A 21,882-nucleotide genomic window follows, 5' to 3' on the forward strand; every position below is an offset into this window, starting at 1 on the left:
TTCATCATAAGAAAAGAACACCTGGCCTTTACTATTACTATAGTAAACCTGTCATGGCCATGATAATATTATCTATAGTCATATGAAAAAATCGGGTGGTCTTTACTTATTTTGAGCAGTATATCATACCAATTATCAAGTTTACTTTTAATGGACGTGAATGCGAACATGTGTATTACAAAAAAGTATTTGTTAAATGGCGGAATATTGGAGCGTTTAGATGCTCACAAGCAACGCTGACACATCAGTCCTTAGCCCTGTGAAATATACCTGTTCCAAGAGAATTGTCACAATCAAATTTTTTCTAACTTCGCATATAGTTAAACATTGGACACTCGGCGTCAGTGTGGCAAACTGCAACATGATCTTGAAACTATAGCAACTGTGTCACGTGACATGATGCCGCGCAGGATGGGGATCAGTGGTTGGGACTATGTTTGGTGGTAGTGGTCTGTACCCCGTGTCTGGTTGGTGAGATTATGGTGGGGCTCATCCTCATTGGGAATCTCGTTATTGCTGACAATGTGATAAAATAATGTACATATACGTGTAAAGGCTGCAAATGTCGACGAATATCGTAATAAATGCTGGAAAAAAGTATCTTCTGTGTTTATTGTGTTTTCAAAGTATAGATATTCATGGTGACCCGTGAAACACAGAGGGCACTCTTCTGGATGTGTTGGTTGTTTGTTGTTTTACGCCGCACTCAGCAATACTCATGCTTTATGACGGCGGTCTGTAAATAATCGAGTCTGGACCAGACAATCCAGTGATTGCCATCATAAGCTTCAATCAACGCAATTGGGATCGATGACATACATCAACCAAGTCAGCGAGCCTGACCAACCGATCCCGTTAGTCGCCTCTTACGACAAGCATAGTCGCCTTTTACAGCAAGCATAGTCGCCTTTTAGGGCAAGCATGGGTTGCTGAAGACCTGTTCTAATAAGTCAGCTCTGCCTTCAATGTTTTGACAAAAAAATAGCAGCTGAATCCAACCCAGTCTTCAAAAGCATTTTTCTATGTCCAAGAACCAAAGTCTTATCTTAGCAAAGAATCAAAATTACACTCAAAATAAATGTCACTACCTGACACAATGACTTGAATAATGTGAAATCTTACGCGCGGAAATGTTTTTACTTCAAATTACACAAAGTTTTAGCTGGATATTTCCACAAAAGACGTATGAAGCAATCAGCTTATGCAATCTGCTAAAGTGGACTTCATCGTCATGTGTTTCCTGGAAACGTTTTGATATCAGGGAATGAAGGACCTATCCCATCCTCCACGCACCGGGATGATAGTAAGTAGAGCAACAAAATCTGTCCATGTCCAACAGAAATCTCTCCATAAAGCAGAGTCGACTGTCCGATTCCGACTTTATCATGAGTATGTGTTTATGAATTACTATCAAATAGGGGGCGGCTGGGTAGCCTAGTGGTAAAAGCGTTCGCTCGTCACGCCGAAGACCCGGGTTCGATTCCCGACATGGGTACAGTGTGTGAAGCCCATTTGTGGTGTCCCTCGCCGTGATATTGCTGGAATATTGCTAAAAGTGGCGTAAACCCATACTCACTCACTCACTATCAAATAGTGATGATACAAGGTGTTCGCAAAAAGGTAAGCGTATCCTGCCCCACGGGTGGCACACGTCAAAAACCCATGCAAAGGCAAGTCATTTGTTCACCTGAAAAGACACCTGGACATATGGTACAAGTCTGAATAGGGAATTGCATCGGACATCATTTTTGTCACTGATGCGGCAGGAGGTGAGGTGAAATGGGGTTTAACGTTGCGTCCAAGATTATTGCACTTATATAGCGACGTTCATGCACGTGTATGCGTGTGTGTGTGTGGCTGCTTGTACTAGTCCGGACTTATGCCGATTTATAGTGCTAGCTCACTGAGATACCATGCCGCAGTTTAACATGAATACCCCTCTCAGACACAGTATACTGACTCCGAGCCGACCAGTCCTTGTTTTAGTCCCTTAATGCCGAGCGCCAGACAGGGTAACAACAAGTACCATCTTTTAACGTCTTTTGGTATGACGCGGCTGGGGATCGAACCCCGGACCTTCCGCTCTCCGGGCGGACGCTCTACCATTAGACCACGGAGGCGGTCGATGCGGCAGGAGATAGTCACCGGCTAACTAAAACTCACCAACATATGCCTCTGGAGATTACTTAATGTGTAGGTTGAATCTGTAATCTGTACGTGGCTTTGCTTGCCTTAGTTGGTTGCAGCTACTGTAGGGAGGTGAAAGAGAGTTCTAGTTTACTTGCGGACCCGTTAAACTAAAAAATAAGATTTAAATATGAAAGAATAGTAAAATGTCAAAGAGTGAGTGAATTGGGTTTAACGCCGCTTTTAACAGTATTCAAGTTATATCGCAGCGTGTCAGCTTAATGTGGGAGGAAAGCCCGAAGTGATGCAGGTCTAAGACGTTTACCACTTCGGTGAAACCCACGAGCACGGGTATGGTGCTGACAAAACCTAGAAACATAATCGGGGCGAACCGGGATTCGAACCCACAATCATAGGTTTCTGGCGTGCCCAAGGGACGCAACTCTGTACAGCGAATCGCGGCGCCTTAGGCGACTCGGCCACCCGTGCCCCCAAAATGTCAAAGAAAGAAGATGCAATAGCAACCTTCCTCGGTCAGGGTACGACGACAGGCTATCAACGAAGACACCCAGCCTGACCACCCATCCATTTGGTCACCTCTTACTACAAACGTGGGTTGCTGGGGACCCATATTCTAACTCGAAATCCTCACGTGGGAAACACACCTGTAATTACATAAGTACATAAGAAGATATGCTTACATATAAGTATGGTAGCCATGGAAACTAAATAAATGGTATGGGGGCGAGATTTGACTGAAATATTGCTAAAAAGGCGCGCAATCGACCTCTTTCACTGGAACATATTGCACAACTCGACTCATATCTAACAAAGGAGGCATTATCAAGACTATAACAAACAAGCAGAAAAAAAATGATCTCAATTTCTTTACTTTTTGCAATACAGAAAATAAGTTGCTTTCTTTTTTTTGTAACACAGGTTGAGACATAACTGGTCCGCGGTACCCCGGTTCTAAATAACACACGGATCACGTTCAGGTACCACCGGGAGCTTCAAGGTCGCGCTCGGCCATCTTGGATTTGTAAACTTCATGTGACAACAACGACTTCATCTCCCTCTCGAACTCATACAGACGGGGCAGAACGACGGCAATGTATCCTTCTGTCTGAAACTAAAAAGGAAAAATACTTAAAAATAGTGTAATAAAAGAAATTACTACTAAAAGGCGAACCCATTGTACGATTCGGACTACAGTAAAGTACGGTTATAACGAACTAAAATGGACTACTAATTTTAGTTCGTTATAACCGTAGTTCGTTATAAGCATATATACAGCATAACTACAGCAAATAGTCGGGACCAAAAAAGTAAGTTCGTTATATCCGTCAGTTCGTTATAAGCGTGTTCGTTATAACCGTAGTTTACTGTATATCATGAGCATGTGGTTATAAATGACTGATGGTGATGACACTAGTTGTTCGTGAAAAGGTGAGAGTATCCTGCCCAGCCGGTGGCATCCGTCACAAAAACACGCAAAGGCAAGTCAATTGTTCACCTAAAAAAAAAAAGGGAACATATGGTACAAGTCAAAATAGGGAAATGATCTGACATAATTTTTGTCACTGATGCGTAAAATTTGGAAATATCTTCCACATGGCTACCATAAAACTTTTTGAAAGCTTTACTGAGGCCTTGATCAAACAACTTCTGAGAAAGATAGATCTAAATATGAAACAGATGAAGCGGTCTCACTGGTCTCCTTCATTTCCTGTTCAGGTGGTCAAATCAGTGGAAGGGAATTGGCTATTTGATTGTTATTAAACTATATCAGATCATCCATATACCTGAAGCTTAAGTTTAACTTCTTGGCCATTAATTACCTTGTTTTGACTTTGCCAATCCGAACAGAAATTCTGATTCACATGCATAAAGATTCATTAATGAATACAGAAACAATTATGTGTTTAAAAGAATGTGCGTGTGTGTGGGGTGGGTGGGGGGGTGGGGGGTGGGGTTGGGGGTGGGTCTGTGTGTGTGTGTGTGTGTGTGTGTGTGTGTGTGTGTGTGTGTGTGTTCTGTCAAACATGGGTGGAAATCAGTCAGGACAATAGCGTAAATTTGGCGCTTAACTGAAGCACAGTTTTCAAAATTGACTATTTAAACACCGATATCACATGATATAGAGTTTAATAATACCCTAGTGCATTTCCGTGTCGTGAGCCAAAAGCTAGCATGCATTGTCTCCCTAATAATTCACGACACGGAAACACTGGGCGAGTGCTGTCTAGATACACTTCGATGCATGTCACTTTTTACATCTGTAAAAACAAACATTATCGTGACTTTCTTAATGTCAATAAAAAATACAACAATCTAAATATACAATGTATGCAACACATCTACCAGCGAAAGGTCGTTTGCTTCTGGACTGAACCACCTTCCTTCAAGGGTGAAGTAGGAAGGACAATAGGCTGACGTCCTGGGGGAGATACGGCCTATCGATCAGCTGCCAAAGAGGCAAGCCACTGCCATGCGTAATGTCACTAGGAAGGACAAACTTCTCATTCATGACACTGACGGGCTTCTTGACCAGGCAGCAACAACATCAAGCTGTCGTTGACGATACCACCAATCATCAGTTGTTGTTGTTTGTTTGTTGTTTAACGCCGCACTAAGCAATATTCCAGCTATATGACGGCGGTATGTACATAATCGAGTCTGGGCCAGACAACCCAGTGATTGATATTATAGCATCGATCCACGCAACTGGTATAAGATGACATGCATCAACCAAGTCAGCGAGACCTATTCTACCTCGAATCTTCACGGGTCCCACAAGTCATCAATACTGGTTTCGTTGCTGATGTAAGTTTCAAAAACACTTTCCCTATGAAAAAAACATTTATGCTTTTCTCAAAACAGTGGAAACAATGCCGAGGGAATTTAAGAAACGCAAATTTGCAAGGAAACACCACAAATGTCAAATGTCAACAGATGTTACATGGCATTCGTCACCACTCGCCCCTTTCCGTAACCTGCAAGAAGACTCGTCCCCCTATCGATGAATGTTATGTTCGAAAATATGACAAACCAATCGGAATGCGCGAATGATTTAAAATTCTTCGTCAAAGAATCCCTCAGAAATAATGTTTGATTTTACATATGTCTTGCATCTAAAAATATACCCAAGTCACAGTTAAATGTGCTCAATCATATTGTATAATCCCGCATGTCCGGATGTGCTTTAAATTGCATCTGAAATATATATAATAAATGGGGAAATATATGTGAACCATTACGCAACGAGTTGACAATTGTTTTAGGTATGCCCTTTTGCGCTAAGACGGAACCCGGTCGCAAAGATGGCCACGATAGGGGCACGAGTCGCTATTCGGCTTTTCCCGGAATAACACGAGTTGGTCACGAATGGTTACATGGATCCAGAGACACGTTACAAGAAAACCATACTGGTCGACAGCGGTTTAGATTCTTTCATATTATTGCGCCCATTATTCTGTGTAACATTTTCTTGGCATACAGTAGTCATATATTCCTTTTAATTCGACTTGATGTTGCGCAGTGTGCGTCGGTATTGATCTTCATCCCTGAATGAACCAGGGGGTTGTGTCCTCCTTCCCACTCAATGAATGTCACGCACTTTGTTACGATGAATAGCACTGTCAATATTGGACACCAACAGTACTCGGTGAAGGGTGTTTTCTGTCGAAATCAGCAAATTTGGGAAATTATGTATTTCAAACAATGTTTCTCGTTTAACGCCCAGCAATAGTCCAGCTGTGTCGTGTGAGGTGAAATGGGGTTTAACGTTGCGTTCAAGATAATTATTCGTGCCTGCGTGCGTGCTTGGGAACTAGTCTGGACTACCATGCCTCAGTATACAAACTCAGAAAACGTATTCTGACTCCCAGCCGACCCGTCATTCCTCTATCCTCTTAATGCTGAGGGGACCGCCTCCGTGGTCTAGTGGTAGAGCGTCCGCCCGGAGAGCGGAAGGTCCGGGGTTCGATCCCCAGCCGCGTCTTACAAAAGACGTTAAAAGATGGTACTTGTTGTTACCCTCGGCATTGAGGGGCAAAAACAAGGACTGGTCGGCTCGGAGTCAGTATACTGTGTCTGAGTGGGCTCTTCATGTTAAACTGGTATCTCAGTGAGCTAGCACTATAAATCGGCATCAGTCCGGACTAGTACAAGCAGCCACACACAAACACGTGCATGCACGTCGCTATATAAGTGCAATAATCTTTGACGCGACGTTAAACCCAATTTCACCTCACCTCACCTCACCTCACCTCTTAATGTTGAGCGCAACGCAGGGTACAACAAATACAATCTTTGGTATGACCTAGCCGGGGATCGAACCCCGACCTTCCGCTCTTCGGGTAGACACTCTATCCACTAGACGACGGAGGGGGGCCCAACCATATCAAGACGGCCTCTAAATTGTTTGAACCTGGCACACAATTGGCTGACACCATAGAAACGATCCAAGCAACCAGTAAGATGAGACATATTCATCGAGATCACACAATGTAAGCATCCGATATCTATTAGGGTGCTGTAACAGGTGTTGGTTTCTTTTTTGTTTATCGTTGAATTCCATTGTCATGACGGTCACCTGTATAAAATCGCGTTACTATTAATCACAGACAAACCAATGACTTATATTACCACGGAGGACAAGGACACGACATGAACCAAGCTTGCCAATTCATTCAGCCGCTTCATACAAAAGCAAGGGACCTACTCTATACTCCCAGCTTGATTGTGACGTCTTCTCGATGGCCGTCAAGGTATACCGTTATATTTTCATCGCTATTTTTCAGAACCGTTGAGTCTTTGTTTGTTTGTATTTTCTTTAACGCCAAACTCAGCAATATTCCAGCTATATGACGGCGGTCTGTAAATAATCGAGTCTGGACCAGACAAGCCAGTGATTTGATATCATGAGCATCGATCCACGCAATTGAGATCGATGACATGCATCAACCAAGTCAGCGAGCCCGACCACCCGATCCCGTTAGTCGTCTCTTATGACAAGCATGACCTGCTTTAGACCAATTCTTACCCGCCTCTTCAAGGGTCGAACCGTGGAATCAAATATTAGTTGTCGCTGACTGCTTCAGCGTACATTGTATGCTAATGCCACGTTCCATGCTGTGGTGGTGAACGTCTTATGTCAACAAAAAATCGGTTTTAAAAAAACTTCTTCCATCTTGGAGCTCATTGGTTGCATATGTTTCAAATGTCAACCAATAAATGTTTTATTCAACAAGCGGCAGCTTAAATTATCACTATGTTTCCTTCAGCAATACAATATATACACGTTCCGTCCTAAATCATTAGAAAAACAAACCTGAAGTCGTTAATAGAATACTATCAGTTACAAAATAAACATGCGGGCCAGGGAAATTTGACTTCGCATAAATCATTTGGGAAATGAAACCGAAAAAGCAATTGAAAGATAAAACACGTGAATGTTGCATTAGAAATCTCGCTACAAGAAAAAAAACTAATCACCTCTCTTATCGCAATTCTGGGTTTCCAATTAAAGTCTTATTAATGATGATGGATATCTAAAGAAACAAAAACAGGAGAGCTGACTGAAATTGACGACGAACATGATATCACTAACTAGACGAGAACTGGCTTTCCATACGAGGGTCATAACATCAATTTATTTAAGGTTCTTATCGACTGGAGGCTTCGAGGATATACATCAAACAGCCCAGCGCACATCGCTCCAGTGATAAATAACTCCCGCTTCGCGCAAAGCCATTGCGCGCTTTCTCTTAGAAAAATGACAAGCACAAATTTGAAACTGGCAAGGGCAATGAGTTGAGTTAACAAATCACCTCTTGTGTTGCTACCATGGCAAACGTACATGGTTTTTGTGGAGAACCAAAACGATGTAAGAATTTCTGTAGTCTTAATTAGGCTAACGAAGGATGTTCGTTCGCGCGATGCTATTAGTTAACATCGCTGACTTGACAGTATTTAAAGCATCTCCGGTTGCAATGAGAAGGGACATTGAACCCATCCCAATATAACCCGTTGGCTCTTTATAAGTTGATGTACATCTGTGTCAGTAGTGAAAGGTACATTCACAGTCGGGGAGGGTCATCCGTTCACCAGGCGAGCTCTTTTCTAAGGTGAACATATGGCTATTTATATTAAAAAAACAAGAACTGGAGTATTGGTTATAATTGCAAACACTTAATCGATCGATCACCAATAATAAACTGACGTTGTCTTGATGTCAATTTCGCGAATATGGCGTCATGAAAGCGACCGAAATATGTCAGGCAATGTCTTGTAATGATTCTTCAAGGCGTACAGTGAATACCCCTGTATACCGGACCTCGTTAGTCCGAAAACCCCTAAGTCATGACACCTCTATAGTCCGGAAACTTCATTGGTCCAGAAACGCCGTTGGTCTGGAAACCTCGTTAGTCCGGAAACCCTGTTTGTCCGGAAACTTCTCATTTTGGGATGTTTTCTGTTCAGAACGACGTCACCGTCAAATAGCTGGACTATTGCTGAACATCAAACAAACACACAAACCAACAGAACGACGTCCAATCTATTACAGATCCAGGACCCCGTTCCACAAAGCCAACTTATCGCTTAGGTGATCGTAACTCCCATACTTTAACATTGGCTTACGATAGTCGTAGTACTAAGATCGCTTTGAGGAACGGGGCCCAGAGCGTGAACCGTTAATCCCGTCTATGCCTGTCCTATGGACCAATCAGATTCCAATTCTCGTATCGCTTGCATTTGCTTCAAACAAAATGGCGGCGCCAAGTCAAGACGATCTGATCGATAATCAACATCTATATTGTGATAAAACGAGTACATCAAATCACGTGAGCACCTTGAATAAAAATATGAAAAGATTTAGAAAATATCTGTTGACAAAGAGCTGGCGGTACACATGCTTTGCAAACCCTGCAATCGACCGAAATCTGCATGACAGTTTACGAACCGGATTTCGATTTCGTTGCGCTTTTTTGATTGGACTATGCATAGACTCGTTAGTCCAGCTACAATATAACTCCATAATACCAGCCTTGTTCGACAAGGGTCCAAACTCGACTTTTATAGTCAGTTAAGTCACTTGCTTCGGGAAGATGGCTTAACACCAAATGCCGTCCATGGAGATACGAGTACAACACTTAGGAAGGATGCCCCTTCCAATGCCAGTCGTCTAAGGCGCCGCGATTCGCTGTGCAGAGATGCGTCCCTTGGGCACGCCAGAAACCTATGATTGTTGGTTCGAATCCCGGTTCGCCCCGATTATGTTTCTAGGTTCGTCAGCACCATACCCGTGCTCGTGGGTTTCACCGAAGTGGTAAACTTCTGGGACCTGCATCACTTCGGGCTTTCCTCCCACATTAAGCTGACACGCCGCGATATAACTCGAATACTGTTAAAAAAAAGTGGCGTTAATCCCAACTCACTCACTCACTCACTCAAACGCCACCGTAAAGAGGTGGGCAGTAGTTAAATTAAGTGTGGCAGGGAGAGCCTTGAAGACGACCCAAGTCCTGGAAGGCCTGTCACACTAGCAACACCACCGCCGTCATATAGCTGGAATATTGCTGAGTGCGGCGTTAAACAACAAACCAACCAACCAACTAGCAACACCAACATAGATCCAGACAATCCACGATATGGTAATGACTGACCGGTGAATGACTTAGCGTCATATTGCTAGTTCAGAAGGTATTTCCCATGAAAGAGCACATTACCACAGAAACTTTGGCAAAGAAGAAATTATCAGTTCCTTGGGTTCCAAAGCTTCTGACATCAGATCAAAAACGTACCAGGCACAACATGACTCCTGTTAATCTAGCTCTGTTTGAAGCTGATCCAGAAAGGTTCCTGCAACGATCTGTGACTATGGATAAAACATGGATTCACCACTTCCAAACAATAATCAAAACAGCGGAAGCATTTGACATCACAACAACCAAAGGAGGCAAAGAGTTAAAGGCATCACGGCTGCCAGACTGTTGGTAACATCATAGCTGCCAGACCGTTGGTAACAACACAGCTGCCAGACAGTTGGTAACATCACAGCTGCCAGACAGTTGGTAACATCACAGCTGCCAGACAGTTGGTAACATCATAGCTTCCAGACTGTTGGTAACATCATGGCTGCCAGACTTTTGGTAACATCATGGCTGCAAGACTGTTGGTAGCAGCACAGCTGCCGGACTGTTGGTAACAACACAGCTGCCAGACTGTTGGTAACATCACGGGTACCAGACTTTTGGTAACATCACAGCTGCCGGACTGTTGGTAACATCATGGCTGCCAGACCGTTGGTAACATCACATCTGCCAGACTGTTGGTAACATCAATACTGCCAGACCGTTGGTAACATCACAGCTGTCAGACTGTTGGTAACACCACAGCTGCCAGACTGTTGGTAACATCACAGCTTCCAGACTGTTGGTAACATCATGGCTGCCAGACTGTTGGTAACATCATGGCTGCAAGACTGTTGGTAGCAGCACAGCTGCCGGACTGTTGGTAACAACACAGCTGCCAGACTGTTGGTAACATCACGGGTACCAGACTTTTGGTAACATCACAGCTGCCGGACTGTTGGTAACATCATGGCTGCCAGACCGTTGGTAACATCACATCTGCCAGACTGTTGGTAACATCAATACTGCCAGACCGTTGGTAACATCACAGCTGTCAGACTGTTGGTAACACCACAGCTGCCAGACTGTTGGTAACATCATGGCTGCCAGAATGTTGGTAACATCACAGCTGCCAGACTGTTGGTAACATCAATACTGCCAGACCGTTGGTAACATCACAGCTGTCAGACTGTTGGTAACACCACAGCTGCCAGACTGTTGGTAACATCATGGCTGCCAGAATGTTGGTAACATCACAGCTGCCAGACTGTTGGTAACATCAATACTGCCAGACCGTTGGTAACATCACAGCTGTCAGACTGTTGGTAACACCACAGCTGCCAGACTCTTGGTAACATCCCACCTGTCAGACCGTTGGTAACATCACAGCTGCCAGACTGTTGGTAACATCATGGCTGCCGAACTGTTGGTAACATCACAGCTGCCAGACTGTTGGTAACATCACAGATGCCATACTGTTGGTAACATCACAGCTGCCAGACTGTTGGTAACATCACGGGTAACAGACTGTTGGTAACATCACAGTTGTGATGTTACCAACAATCTGACGGCTGACGTAACTAACAGCTTTGACGTTGTTATTTGACCGATTTGTTTGTTTGATATTTAACGCTGGACTCAGCAATATCCCAGCTCTATGACGGCGGTCACGGGTGACCGACAAGTACATGGACAGATGGAAGCGACAGTTTGACTACACGAAAGATGTTTTATCATGCTGTGCTACACTAATTCATGCCTCGACATCATACGCTATGCTGTAACACATTCCCCACAAAACATTTTCTCATATTTAGCAATGGACAGAGTCGCCGCGACACGCGAGGGGCAGGTTACCATCCCCTCACACCGCCCTAACCCCACCCCTCCCCTGCTCCTCCCCTCCCCTGCCCCTCACACACTCAGACAGCAACCGCTGGGACCGTATTCTCTTCAGATAACCTTGTACGTGTAATAATGCGTACATGTGCAGAGTACTGACGCCTGCACGTGTCAGCACGGCACAAATGTTATAATGCCATAGACCGCCTCACTGCTCCATTGGTAAGAGCGTCTGCCCAGAGAGCGTAAGGTTGCTGGTTCGATCCCCTGGCGCATCATACCAAGAGACGTTAAAATATGGTACTTGTTGTTACCCTGCCGGCGCTCAGCATGATGGTGATAGTGTCTGAATGTGGTATTCATGTTGCAGTGCGGCATGGTATCTCAGTGGGTTAGCTCTATAAAATCGGCATCAGTCCGGACTAGTACAAGCACACACACACACAAACCACCACCACCACACCACACCACACCACACCACACCACACCACACCACACCACACCACACCACACCACCACACCACACCACACCACACCACACCACACCACACTTGTGCATGCACGCCGCTATAAAAGTGCAATAATCTTGAATGCGATGTTAAACCCCACCTCATCTCACCTAACCATGCGGAATGATGTTATGTTTGGAGGGTTATCACTGCAGATATTATCCCGGATTAAACACATTTAACAAGCAAAACGCTGAAAACTTGCAGAAATCGATAAAGCTTTCTCATTAGAAACTTGCATTTTTTACGCTTTGAAAGTTACATTTTTGGATAATGAAATCTACTGAATTATCTCATCTTTTCTTTGAACAGAAATGACCTATTTATTCTCAATCAATATCGTCCTGGAACAAAGGAGCGGCTTACAGGTCTCGGAGATCAGCAGTTCTGTAAAATGAAGGAGAAAATTGCAAGATCTTAACAGCGAGTTACCACGTCATTATTGATTCCCCTATTCAGATCAGCTTGACGTCATGCCCGAAGATACTCATTAATTGACATCTTGTTAGTTCGCTTCATCAGGCCCCGACAACAGTTGAGGGCGTCAATGATTTGGACAGGGTCGATCACGTATTGTTTGTTTCCTTATCAAGATATAATTACTAATAATACTCTATGCAACCATGAATTCACAGCAACTACTATAATTTACTCGCTGATATATAATTAATTACTTTTGTGATATAATGGTTAGCGCCGCAGATGCTACATTCGTCACTGGTTTATTTTGGGTCCGCTCACCTGGTTATTATTTCTTTTAGGGTTTGTCACTCAGTGAGGGATCGCCAGAGTGGGGAACAGTTCGTTTATTGGCAGCATATACAGTCACACCCACAAAAGCAGATAATATACACTACACATGTCATCACTCTCAACAGTCAAACTGACCCTAGCCAAGGACTAGATTGTGTTCGTTGTGTATAAAAGTGTTTGCTTGTAGATGGTGTTTGTTTTGTATATATGCCATCACCGTTTGTTATGGATACAGCGTTTGTTTTGTAGATAGTGTTTGCCTTGTATATAGTGTTGTTTTGTACATAGCGTTTGTTTTGCAGATAGTGTTTGTTTTGTAGATAGCGTTTGTTTTGCAGATAGTGTTTGTTTTGCAGATAGTGCTTGCCTTGTATATAGTGTTGTTTTGTACATAGCGGTTTTTTTGTAGATAGTGTTTGTTTTGTAGATAGTGTTTGCTTTGAATATAGTGTTGTTTTGTACATAGAGTTTGTTATGGATAAAGAGCTTGTTTTGTACATAGAGTTTGTTATGGATAAAGAGCTTGTTTTGTACATAGAGTTTGTTATGAATAAAGAGCTTGTTTTGCAGATAGCGTTTGTTTTGTAGATAGCGTTTGTTTTGTAGATAGCGTTTGTTTTGCAGATAGTGTTTGTTTTGTAGATAGCGTTTGTTTTGTAGATAGCGTTTGTTTTGTAGATAGCGTTTGTTTTGTAGATAGCGTTTGTTTTGCAGATAGCGTTTGTTTTGTAGATAGCGTTTGTTTTGTAGATAGCGTTTGTTTTGTAGATAGCGTTTGTTTTGCAGATAGCGTTTGTTTTGCAGATAGCGTTTGTTTTGTAGATAGCGTTTGTTTTGTAGATAGCGTTTGTTTTGCAGATAGCGTTTGTTTTGTAGATAGCGTTTGTTTTGTAGATAGCGTTTGTTTTGGATACAGCGTTTGTTTTGTACATAGCGTATGTTCTGGAGACGTATGTTCCGTAGGCTGAAAAGAACCGACACAAATATGTCAGGGAGAAGGCGGCTGTTTCAGATGACATGGTCAGTATCCGCCAGAATCATTGGGAACTGGAATGGACAGTTGGAAACTGCGGATTAAAAAATGAAACCCGAAGACGTGAAATATGCGGAACCGGGGCGAGCGAAAACAAACAACAGGCGAGCCAGCCTGCGCGTTTGCTGTTTCATTCATTCTCGGCCTTCGGACTCGAAGGGTTGTTTGGGCGATGAATTACGCTAAAAAGTCCTGTGCAAGATAATACAGGTTAGCAGAAAGGGCATTCCCTCGACTGTAATTTGGGATAATATGTCATCCCCTGGCGTTCCGTAGTGGTGCAAAGTGTGGGCGTGGCTTAATTTTTTACATTGATTGGGAAATGAATTCAACACGAGACCAATTCAGCTAATCAGAATGCAAGAACTACATTGAACACAATGATAGTATAATTTGCCATTAACTCCAATCACCAACTTCTGGAATAGGTAGAAAAAGAAACAGGATTTGTGCAAATCACTGTTTCCTAAAAAAACGTCATGCTTGAAAACAAGAATCCAGTGTAGAGTTTCAAATTGATGAGCATATAAACGGTGTTTGCCGTCCACGTTGACCGCTCGAGTTTCTCAGATAACCATCACGCTATCTCCCCAGTATAAACCTCCCCGTCAACATCCTGCCAGGAAAGTTGCGATGAGCTGATTGTATACGCATTTGAAGAAACCCGTTTATATTTTTCACCCAGTAATTGCATATCTTCCGGGGTTCGTGCCATTACGTGATGGAATTGCGCTAAGTCACCGACACTATCAATGGCAATAGGAACAATATTTCATTGGCATGGTTTCCTGCAAATATCATTGCAATATGAAGTAACTATGAATACGTAAAACCCCACTCACCCAGTCATGCGTTCTGTAGTGAGTGAGTGAGTACGGTTTTACGTCGCTTTTAGCAATATTCCAGCAATATCACGGCGGGAGACACGAGAAATGGGCTTCACACATTGTACCCATCTCGGGAATCGAACCCGGGTCTTCGGAGTGACGAGCGAACGCTTTAACCACTAGGCTACCCGACAGCCCTCCATGCGTTCTGTAAGGATGGATCTATGTGGAGACACGACAGTTTCGGCAAAGTCAACCCGTGAAGATCCTGGGTAGAAAAGGTCTTCAGCAACCCATGTTTGCCGTAAGAGGCGACTATGCTTGTCGTAAGAGGCGAGTAACGGGATCGGGTGGTCAGGCTCGCTGACTTGGTTGATGCATGTCATCGTATCCCAATTGTGTGGATCGATGCTCATGATGTCAATTACTGGATTGTGTCATATAGCTGGAATATTGCTGAGTGCGGCGTTAAACGAAAACAAACATGAATGAAGACCTGCGTGGGTCTTGTTATGGACGCCAAGGATACACGTACACGTTGGTGCATGCCTGCTCATACATGCTCGATAACAATTCGGCCTGATAATGACATTTCATCGGCTCCATACCCGTACTAGTTTCATCGATGGGTGAGTGAGTGAGTATGGTTTTACGCCGCTTTTAGCAATATTCCATCCATGGGTGAGTGAGTGAGTATGGTTTTACGCCGCTTTTAGCAATATTCCAGCAATATCACGGCGGGGGACACCAGAAATGGGCTTCACACATTGTACCCATGTCGGGAATCGAACCCGGGTCTTCGGCGTGACGAGCTAACGCTTTAACCACTAGGCTACCTGACCGCCCTTTCATCCATGGACGAAGCCACCATTGTAGCAGAAAAGCAATTGCTTACACAAAAAGAACATTTTTTTAGACCTTAGTGCACATTTGTTTTATAAGCAAACCTCAATTAATTATCTATGCGGCAAAGTATTGATTTAAACTCTACACGGTGGAACATGATATTTATTGTCACACTTGAAAATCGGAATCTTTACGCTCACTAATGAACACACAAAAGTATTATTGAATCTTTTTAACGTTCGAATTCAATTTGTCATTATAGATGTTTCTTGAAAGTAGAAAAATGTGTTGGGGGGGGGGGGGGGGGGGGGGGAGGAGAGAGAGACACGTATATATATATTACAAATAAAACTGCATAATAAATAAATCACCAATATTTGTTACAAATAAAATCTAACTTAAACGGTCCCAAATTGCAGGAAACAGCGTTTAAGAGCATCTATCTTTTTTAAATTCTGCCAAGAGGGCCCTCGTAAATTTAGCTGTGCTTATAGTTAAAAATAGCCCCTGTCATCAGTGGTAATCGTGGATAGATCGTCTACCCTGAGAGCGGAAGGTCAGTGGTTGTATTTCCTGACCGCGTCATACCTAAAGATGGTGCTTGTTGTTACCCTGGCTGGGGTTCGGCATAAAGGACATAAAACAGTGTTTGGTCGGCTCGGAGATAGAATATACTGTGTCTGTGTTCGCTGTCCATGTTAAAATATGGTATGTCAGTTGGCTAGCACTATAAGACCGATATTACTCTGGACATGCAAGTCGCTGTGTAAGTCCAATGATCATGAATTCGACGATAAACCCCATTCACTTATACCTTGTGGGAAACTAAGACGGTCTCTGTATCGATAAGGTGTTCATTCAAACTGATTGATCGAATGATACACATTATTTATTTATCATATATTTGAACCAGAGACAAAACGGGTCTCCACTTCATGTTCATCGTTTCCATACCGCGAAACTGCCTCGTGTTGGTTCATAAGCGTATGACCGCCTGCGTGGTCTAGTGGTAGAGCGTCCGCCCGGAGAGCGGAAGGTCCGGGGTTCCATCCCCAGACCGCGTCATACCAAAAGACGTTAAAAGATGGTTCTTGTTGTTACCCTCGGCATTGAGGGGCTAAAACAAGGACTGGTCGGCTCGGAGTCAGTATACTGTGTCTGAGTGGGCTCTTCATGTTAAACTGCGGCATGGTATCTCAGTGAGCTAGCACTATAAATCGGCATCAGTCCGGACTAGTACAAGCAGCCACACAAACACACACACGTACATGCACGTCGCTATGTAAGTGCAATAATCTTGGACGCGACGTTAAACCACCTCACCTCATAAGCGTATGGTTTTACGATTTCATGATGGGTCAAGGGAACTTCGATCTTCGGAATCAATGTATCGGATGCCATGTCGTCTCACAATAAACTGGTACTTGATACCTTTTGCGTTGAGACTAGACAGGGTCCATGTCAAATTGGCACCAATTAGGTCATAATCTATTGAGGACAACTCAGGTCTGTTTTGCTCGGAAAACGAAGGCCTCATAACGGCATGATATTTTCACGCTTATTGTGAGCTTTCTACTTTCACTGTGAGAAAAATGAGTGGATATTTTCAAACAAGGATACTAACTAATTCTAAAATTTCGTTTTGTTTAAAGTAAGAAAGAAAGTGATGTTTGCGTGTACACTTCCCCTTTAAGGTGAGGTGAGGTGAGCGACGTGCATGTACGTTTGTGTGTTTGTGTGGCTGCTTGTACTAGTCCGGACTGATGCCGATTTATAGTGCTAGCTCACTGAGATACCATGCCGCAGTTTAACATGAATACCCCACTCAGACACAGTATACTGACTCCGAGCCGACCAGTCCTTGTTTTAGCCCCTTAATGCCGAGCGCCAGACAGGGTAACAACAAGTACCATCTTTTAACGTCTTTTGGTATGACGCGGCCGGGGATCGAATCCCGGACCTTCCGCTCTCCGGGCGGACGCTCTACCACAAGACCACAAGACCACGGAGGCGGTCTCCCCTTTAAGAGACTTGAACAAATGTGTTGGGACTGACAAAACACCGAACCTAGTCGTCGTAGCTGATACGCTGTGCTGTTCCTGAACTACTATTCAAAGCGACGTTAAACTAATTTCAAGCCACGACCATCATGCCCAAATGATCTAAAATCGGTCTTGTACTGCCAGTTTTGCGTTACAGCCATCAGTGGGCCTATCTGCTACACTGCGATCTCAACATGTATATATATATATATATATATATATATATATATATATATATATATATATATATATCATGACCATCAACGATAATCACCAATACACGTGCGCACAGCACAGACATGTGACTACGGTAACGTTTCTATATCATAACCACAAGATAGCATACCTCTATAAGCAAAGTGTCTTCGGTACGGTTTCACATATTGCAACTGAGACAGAATGAGACGCCTGTATAAGCAATGTGTCTTGGGTACTGTTTCACATATAGCAACTGAGATGGAATGAGACGCCTGTATAAGCAAAGTGTCTCTGGTACGCTTTCACATATAGCAACTGAGACAGAATGAGACGCCTGTATAAGCAAAGTGTCTTGGGTACTGTTTCACATATAGCAACTGAGACAGAATGAGACGCCTGTATAAGCAAAGTGTCTTGGGTACTGTTTCACATATAGCAACTGCGACATAATGAGACGCCTGTATAAGCAAAGTGTCTTGGGTACAGTTTCACATATTGCAACTAAGATGGAATGAGACGCCTGTATAAGCAACGTGTCTTGGGTACGGTTTCACATATAGCAACTGAGGCGGAATGAGACGCCTGTATAAGCAAAGTGTCTTGTGTACTGTTTCACATATTGCAACTTAGACGGAATGAGACGTCTGTATAAGCAAAGTGTCTTGGGTACTGTTTCACATATTGCAACTGAGACAGAATGAGACGCATGTATAAGCAAAGTGTCTTGGGTACTGTTTCACATATTGCAACTGAGATGGAATGAGACGCCTGTATAAGCAAAGTGTCTTGGGTACTGTTTCACATATTGCAACTGAGACGGAATGATACGCCTGTATAAGCAAAGTGTCTTGGGTACTGTTTCACAAATTGCAACTGAGATGGAATGAGACGCCTGTATAAGCAAAGTGTCTTGGGTACAGTTTCACAAATTGCAACTGAGACGGAATGAGACGCCTGTATAAGCAAAGTGTCTTGGGTACGGTTTCACATATTGCAACTGAGACAGATTGAGACGCCTGTATAAGAAAAGTGTCTTGGGTACTGTTTCACATATTGTAACTGAGACGGAATGAGACGCCTGTATAAGCAAAGTGTCTTGGGTACGGTTTCACATATTGTAACTGAGACAGAATGAGACGCCTGTATAAGCAAAGTGTCTTGGGTACGGTTTCACATATTGCAACTGAGACAGAATGAGACGCCTGTAAAAGAAAAGTGTCTTGGGTACTGTTTCACATATTGCAACTGAGACAGAATGAGACGCCTGTATAAGCAAAGTGTCTTGGGTACTGTTTCACATATAGCAACTGAGACAGAATGAGACGTCCGTATAAGCAAAGTGTCTTGGGTACTGTTCCACAGATTGCAACTGAGACGGAATGAGACGCCTGTATAAGCAAAGTGTCTTGGGTACGGTTTCACATATAGCAACTGAGACAGAATGAGACGCCTGTATAAGCAAAGTGTCTTGGGTACTGTTTCACATATTGCAACTGAGACAGAATGAGACGCCTGTATAAGAAAAGTGTCTTGGGTACGGTTTCACATATTGCAACTGAGACACAATGAGACGCCTGTATAAGCAAAGTGTCTTGGGTACTGTTTCACATATTGCAACTGAGACAGAATGAGACGCCTGTATAAGAAAAGTGTCTTGGGTACGGTTTCACATATTGCAACTGAGACAGAATGAGACGCCTGTATAAGCAAAGTGTCTTGGGTACAGTTTCACATATTGCAACTGAGACAGAATGAGACGCCTGTATAAGCAAAGTGTCTTGGGTACTGTTTCACATATTGCAACTGAGACAGAATGAGACGCCTGTATAAGCAAAGTGTCTTGGGTACTGTTTCACATATTGCAACTGAGACAGAATGAGACTCCTGTATAAGCAAAGTGTCTTGGGTACAGTTTCACATATTGCAACTGAGACAGAATGAGACGCCTGTATAAGAAAAGTGTCTTTGGTACTGTTTCACATATTGCAACTGAGACGGAATGAGTCGCATGTATAAGCAAAGTGTCTTGGGTACAGTTTCACATATTGCAACTGAGACGGAATGAGACGCCTGTATTAGCAAAGTGTCTTGGGTACCGTTTCACATATTGCAACTGAGACGGAATGAGACGCCTGTATAAGCAAAGTGTCTTGGGTACTGTTTCACATATTGCAACCAAGGTAGGAACTGAACACCTGTGTAAGCCTAGCTTCTTCGTTGCGGTTTCACATACATTTGGATGTCATTTGGTTGGTTGTTGTTTAACGCTGTTAGTCATCTTCAAGCCATACGACGTCGGCATGTAAATAACCCAGTGATGGATATCAAGAGCAACGTACTCCACGATGTACGGTGACACCCATCAACCAAGTCAGCGAGCCTGATCATCAGTTCCAAAAAGTTTCCAAAATAGCAGCCACGCTGGGGCGTAACACATCAGAGCTCCTTGGATGCGGTTTTGAGCACAGCATCCAAGTTGGAAATCAAAGGCAGCATCCAAGTTGAAAATCAAACGCAGCATCCAAGCTGGAAAGGGGCACGGGTGGCCCAGTCGTCTAAGGCGCCGCGAATCGCTGTGCAGAGTTGCGTCCCTTGGGCACGCCAAGAACCTATAATTGTGGGTTCGAATCCCGGTTCGTCCCGATTGTTTCTAGGTGCTCGTGGGTTTCACCGAAGTGGTAAACGTTTGAGACCTGCATCACTTCGGGCATTCCTCCCACATTAAGCTGACACGCCGCGATATAACCTGAATAATGTTAAATGCGGCACTGAACCCAACTCACTCACTCACTCACTCACTCACTCACTCACTCCAAGCTGGAAACCAAACGCAGCACCCAAACATTAAAGGTTTCCGTAGCAGTCGTCAGGGTTTCCCCCAAACTCGAGTTTTCGTAGCATGGGAAATTTTACTAAATTATCTCCATTATTTGTGACCGTATTCACGTATATAGTGAATGACGCGAGGGAGCGTACCAACTACGGAGGTAAATATTCTGGCTGTTTGGGTCACTCGACGATGTCATCACAGAGATATTTCAACAGACAGGCGGATGTAGGGAAAAAGTAGGCGATCTGGAATTAAATATGAGGCGACATTTCCTGTAATTTATTCCATTTAAAGTTTCAAAAAGAACCAGTTTAAATGACATTTAAGTGCTATTTGCGCACGAAATATACAGGGTTTTTTTTCGTTTTTCGTACAAACATGACTGACTATCCTCTTTCGACACAATCGTGTGCGGCTGAGGAGTGTCTAAACGAGGGAGATGAGCGAGATACTGACAAATCAAGACTCATAACTGGATATTTATGGGATTCTAAAGGACGACCAGTATCATGTTTGTCATGTTTGTTTGTTGTTTAAAGCTGAACTCAATATTCCAGCCATTTGACTGCGCCTGTAAGTAATCGAGTACGGCCCACAGAATCAATTGATTGATATTATGAGCATTGATCAACACAATTGGGGCACGTTTATACGCTTCAGCTCAGTCACTGAACCTGACCACCGTTCCACCAAATCGCCTTTAACGACCAGCAGAGGTTGTTTTAAAGGGGAGAGGGATACCATCAAGCTCGTTGTCGCTAGTACATCATCGCTTACGGCTATCATTGGTTGTTTGGAACTAGTTTTTTGTTTGTTTGTTTGTTGTTTACCGCCGCACTTAGCAATATTCCAGCTATATGACGGCGGTCTGTAAATAATCGAGTCTGGACCAGACAATCCAGTGAATGACATCACGAGCATCGATCCATGCAATTGGGATCGATGACATGCATCAACCAAGTCAGCCATCCTGACCACCCGATCCCGTTAGTCTCTTACGACAAGCATAGTCTCCTGTTACGGCAAGCATGGGTAGCTGAAGACCTATTCTACCCCGAATCTACACGGGTCTAACTCTTGACTGAGTTAGCACAATATTTTTGTTATTGTTTAATGCCGCTCTCTGCAATGTTCAAGCTATGAAATAATCAAGTCGTGACCAGACAATCCAGATATTAGGAGCAACGATCCACACTATTTGAGTACGTTGACATGCGATCAGCCGAACCAGATAACTC

The 21,882-nt window shown here is 43.5% G+C and overlaps 1 protein-coding gene across 1 annotated transcript in view; it reads right to left on the reverse strand.

Annotated features, from left to right (window-relative positions):
- Positions 1-2,999: 2,999 nt before the first annotated feature.
- The window catches only part of LOC124144346 (protein Abitram-like), a 37,693-nt gene continuing 18,810 nt past the window's right edge, over positions 3,000-21,882 (reverse strand). Inside the window, exon 5 of the mRNA XM_046513714.2 lies at positions 3,000-3,259. Coding sequence (XP_046369670.1) covers positions 3,122-3,259 — 138 coding nt within the window. The 3' untranslated portion in view covers positions 3,000-3,121. The remainder of the gene's footprint in view (positions 3,260-21,882) is intronic.

The sequence above is a fragment of the Haliotis rufescens genome, unplaced genomic scaffold (assembly GCF_023055435.1).
Source record: "Haliotis rufescens isolate VD_foot unplaced genomic scaffold, xgHalRufe1.0.p SCAF_10, whole genome shotgun sequence".
Lineage (NCBI taxonomy): Eukaryota > Metazoa > Mollusca > Gastropoda > Lepetellida > Haliotidae > Haliotis > Haliotis rufescens.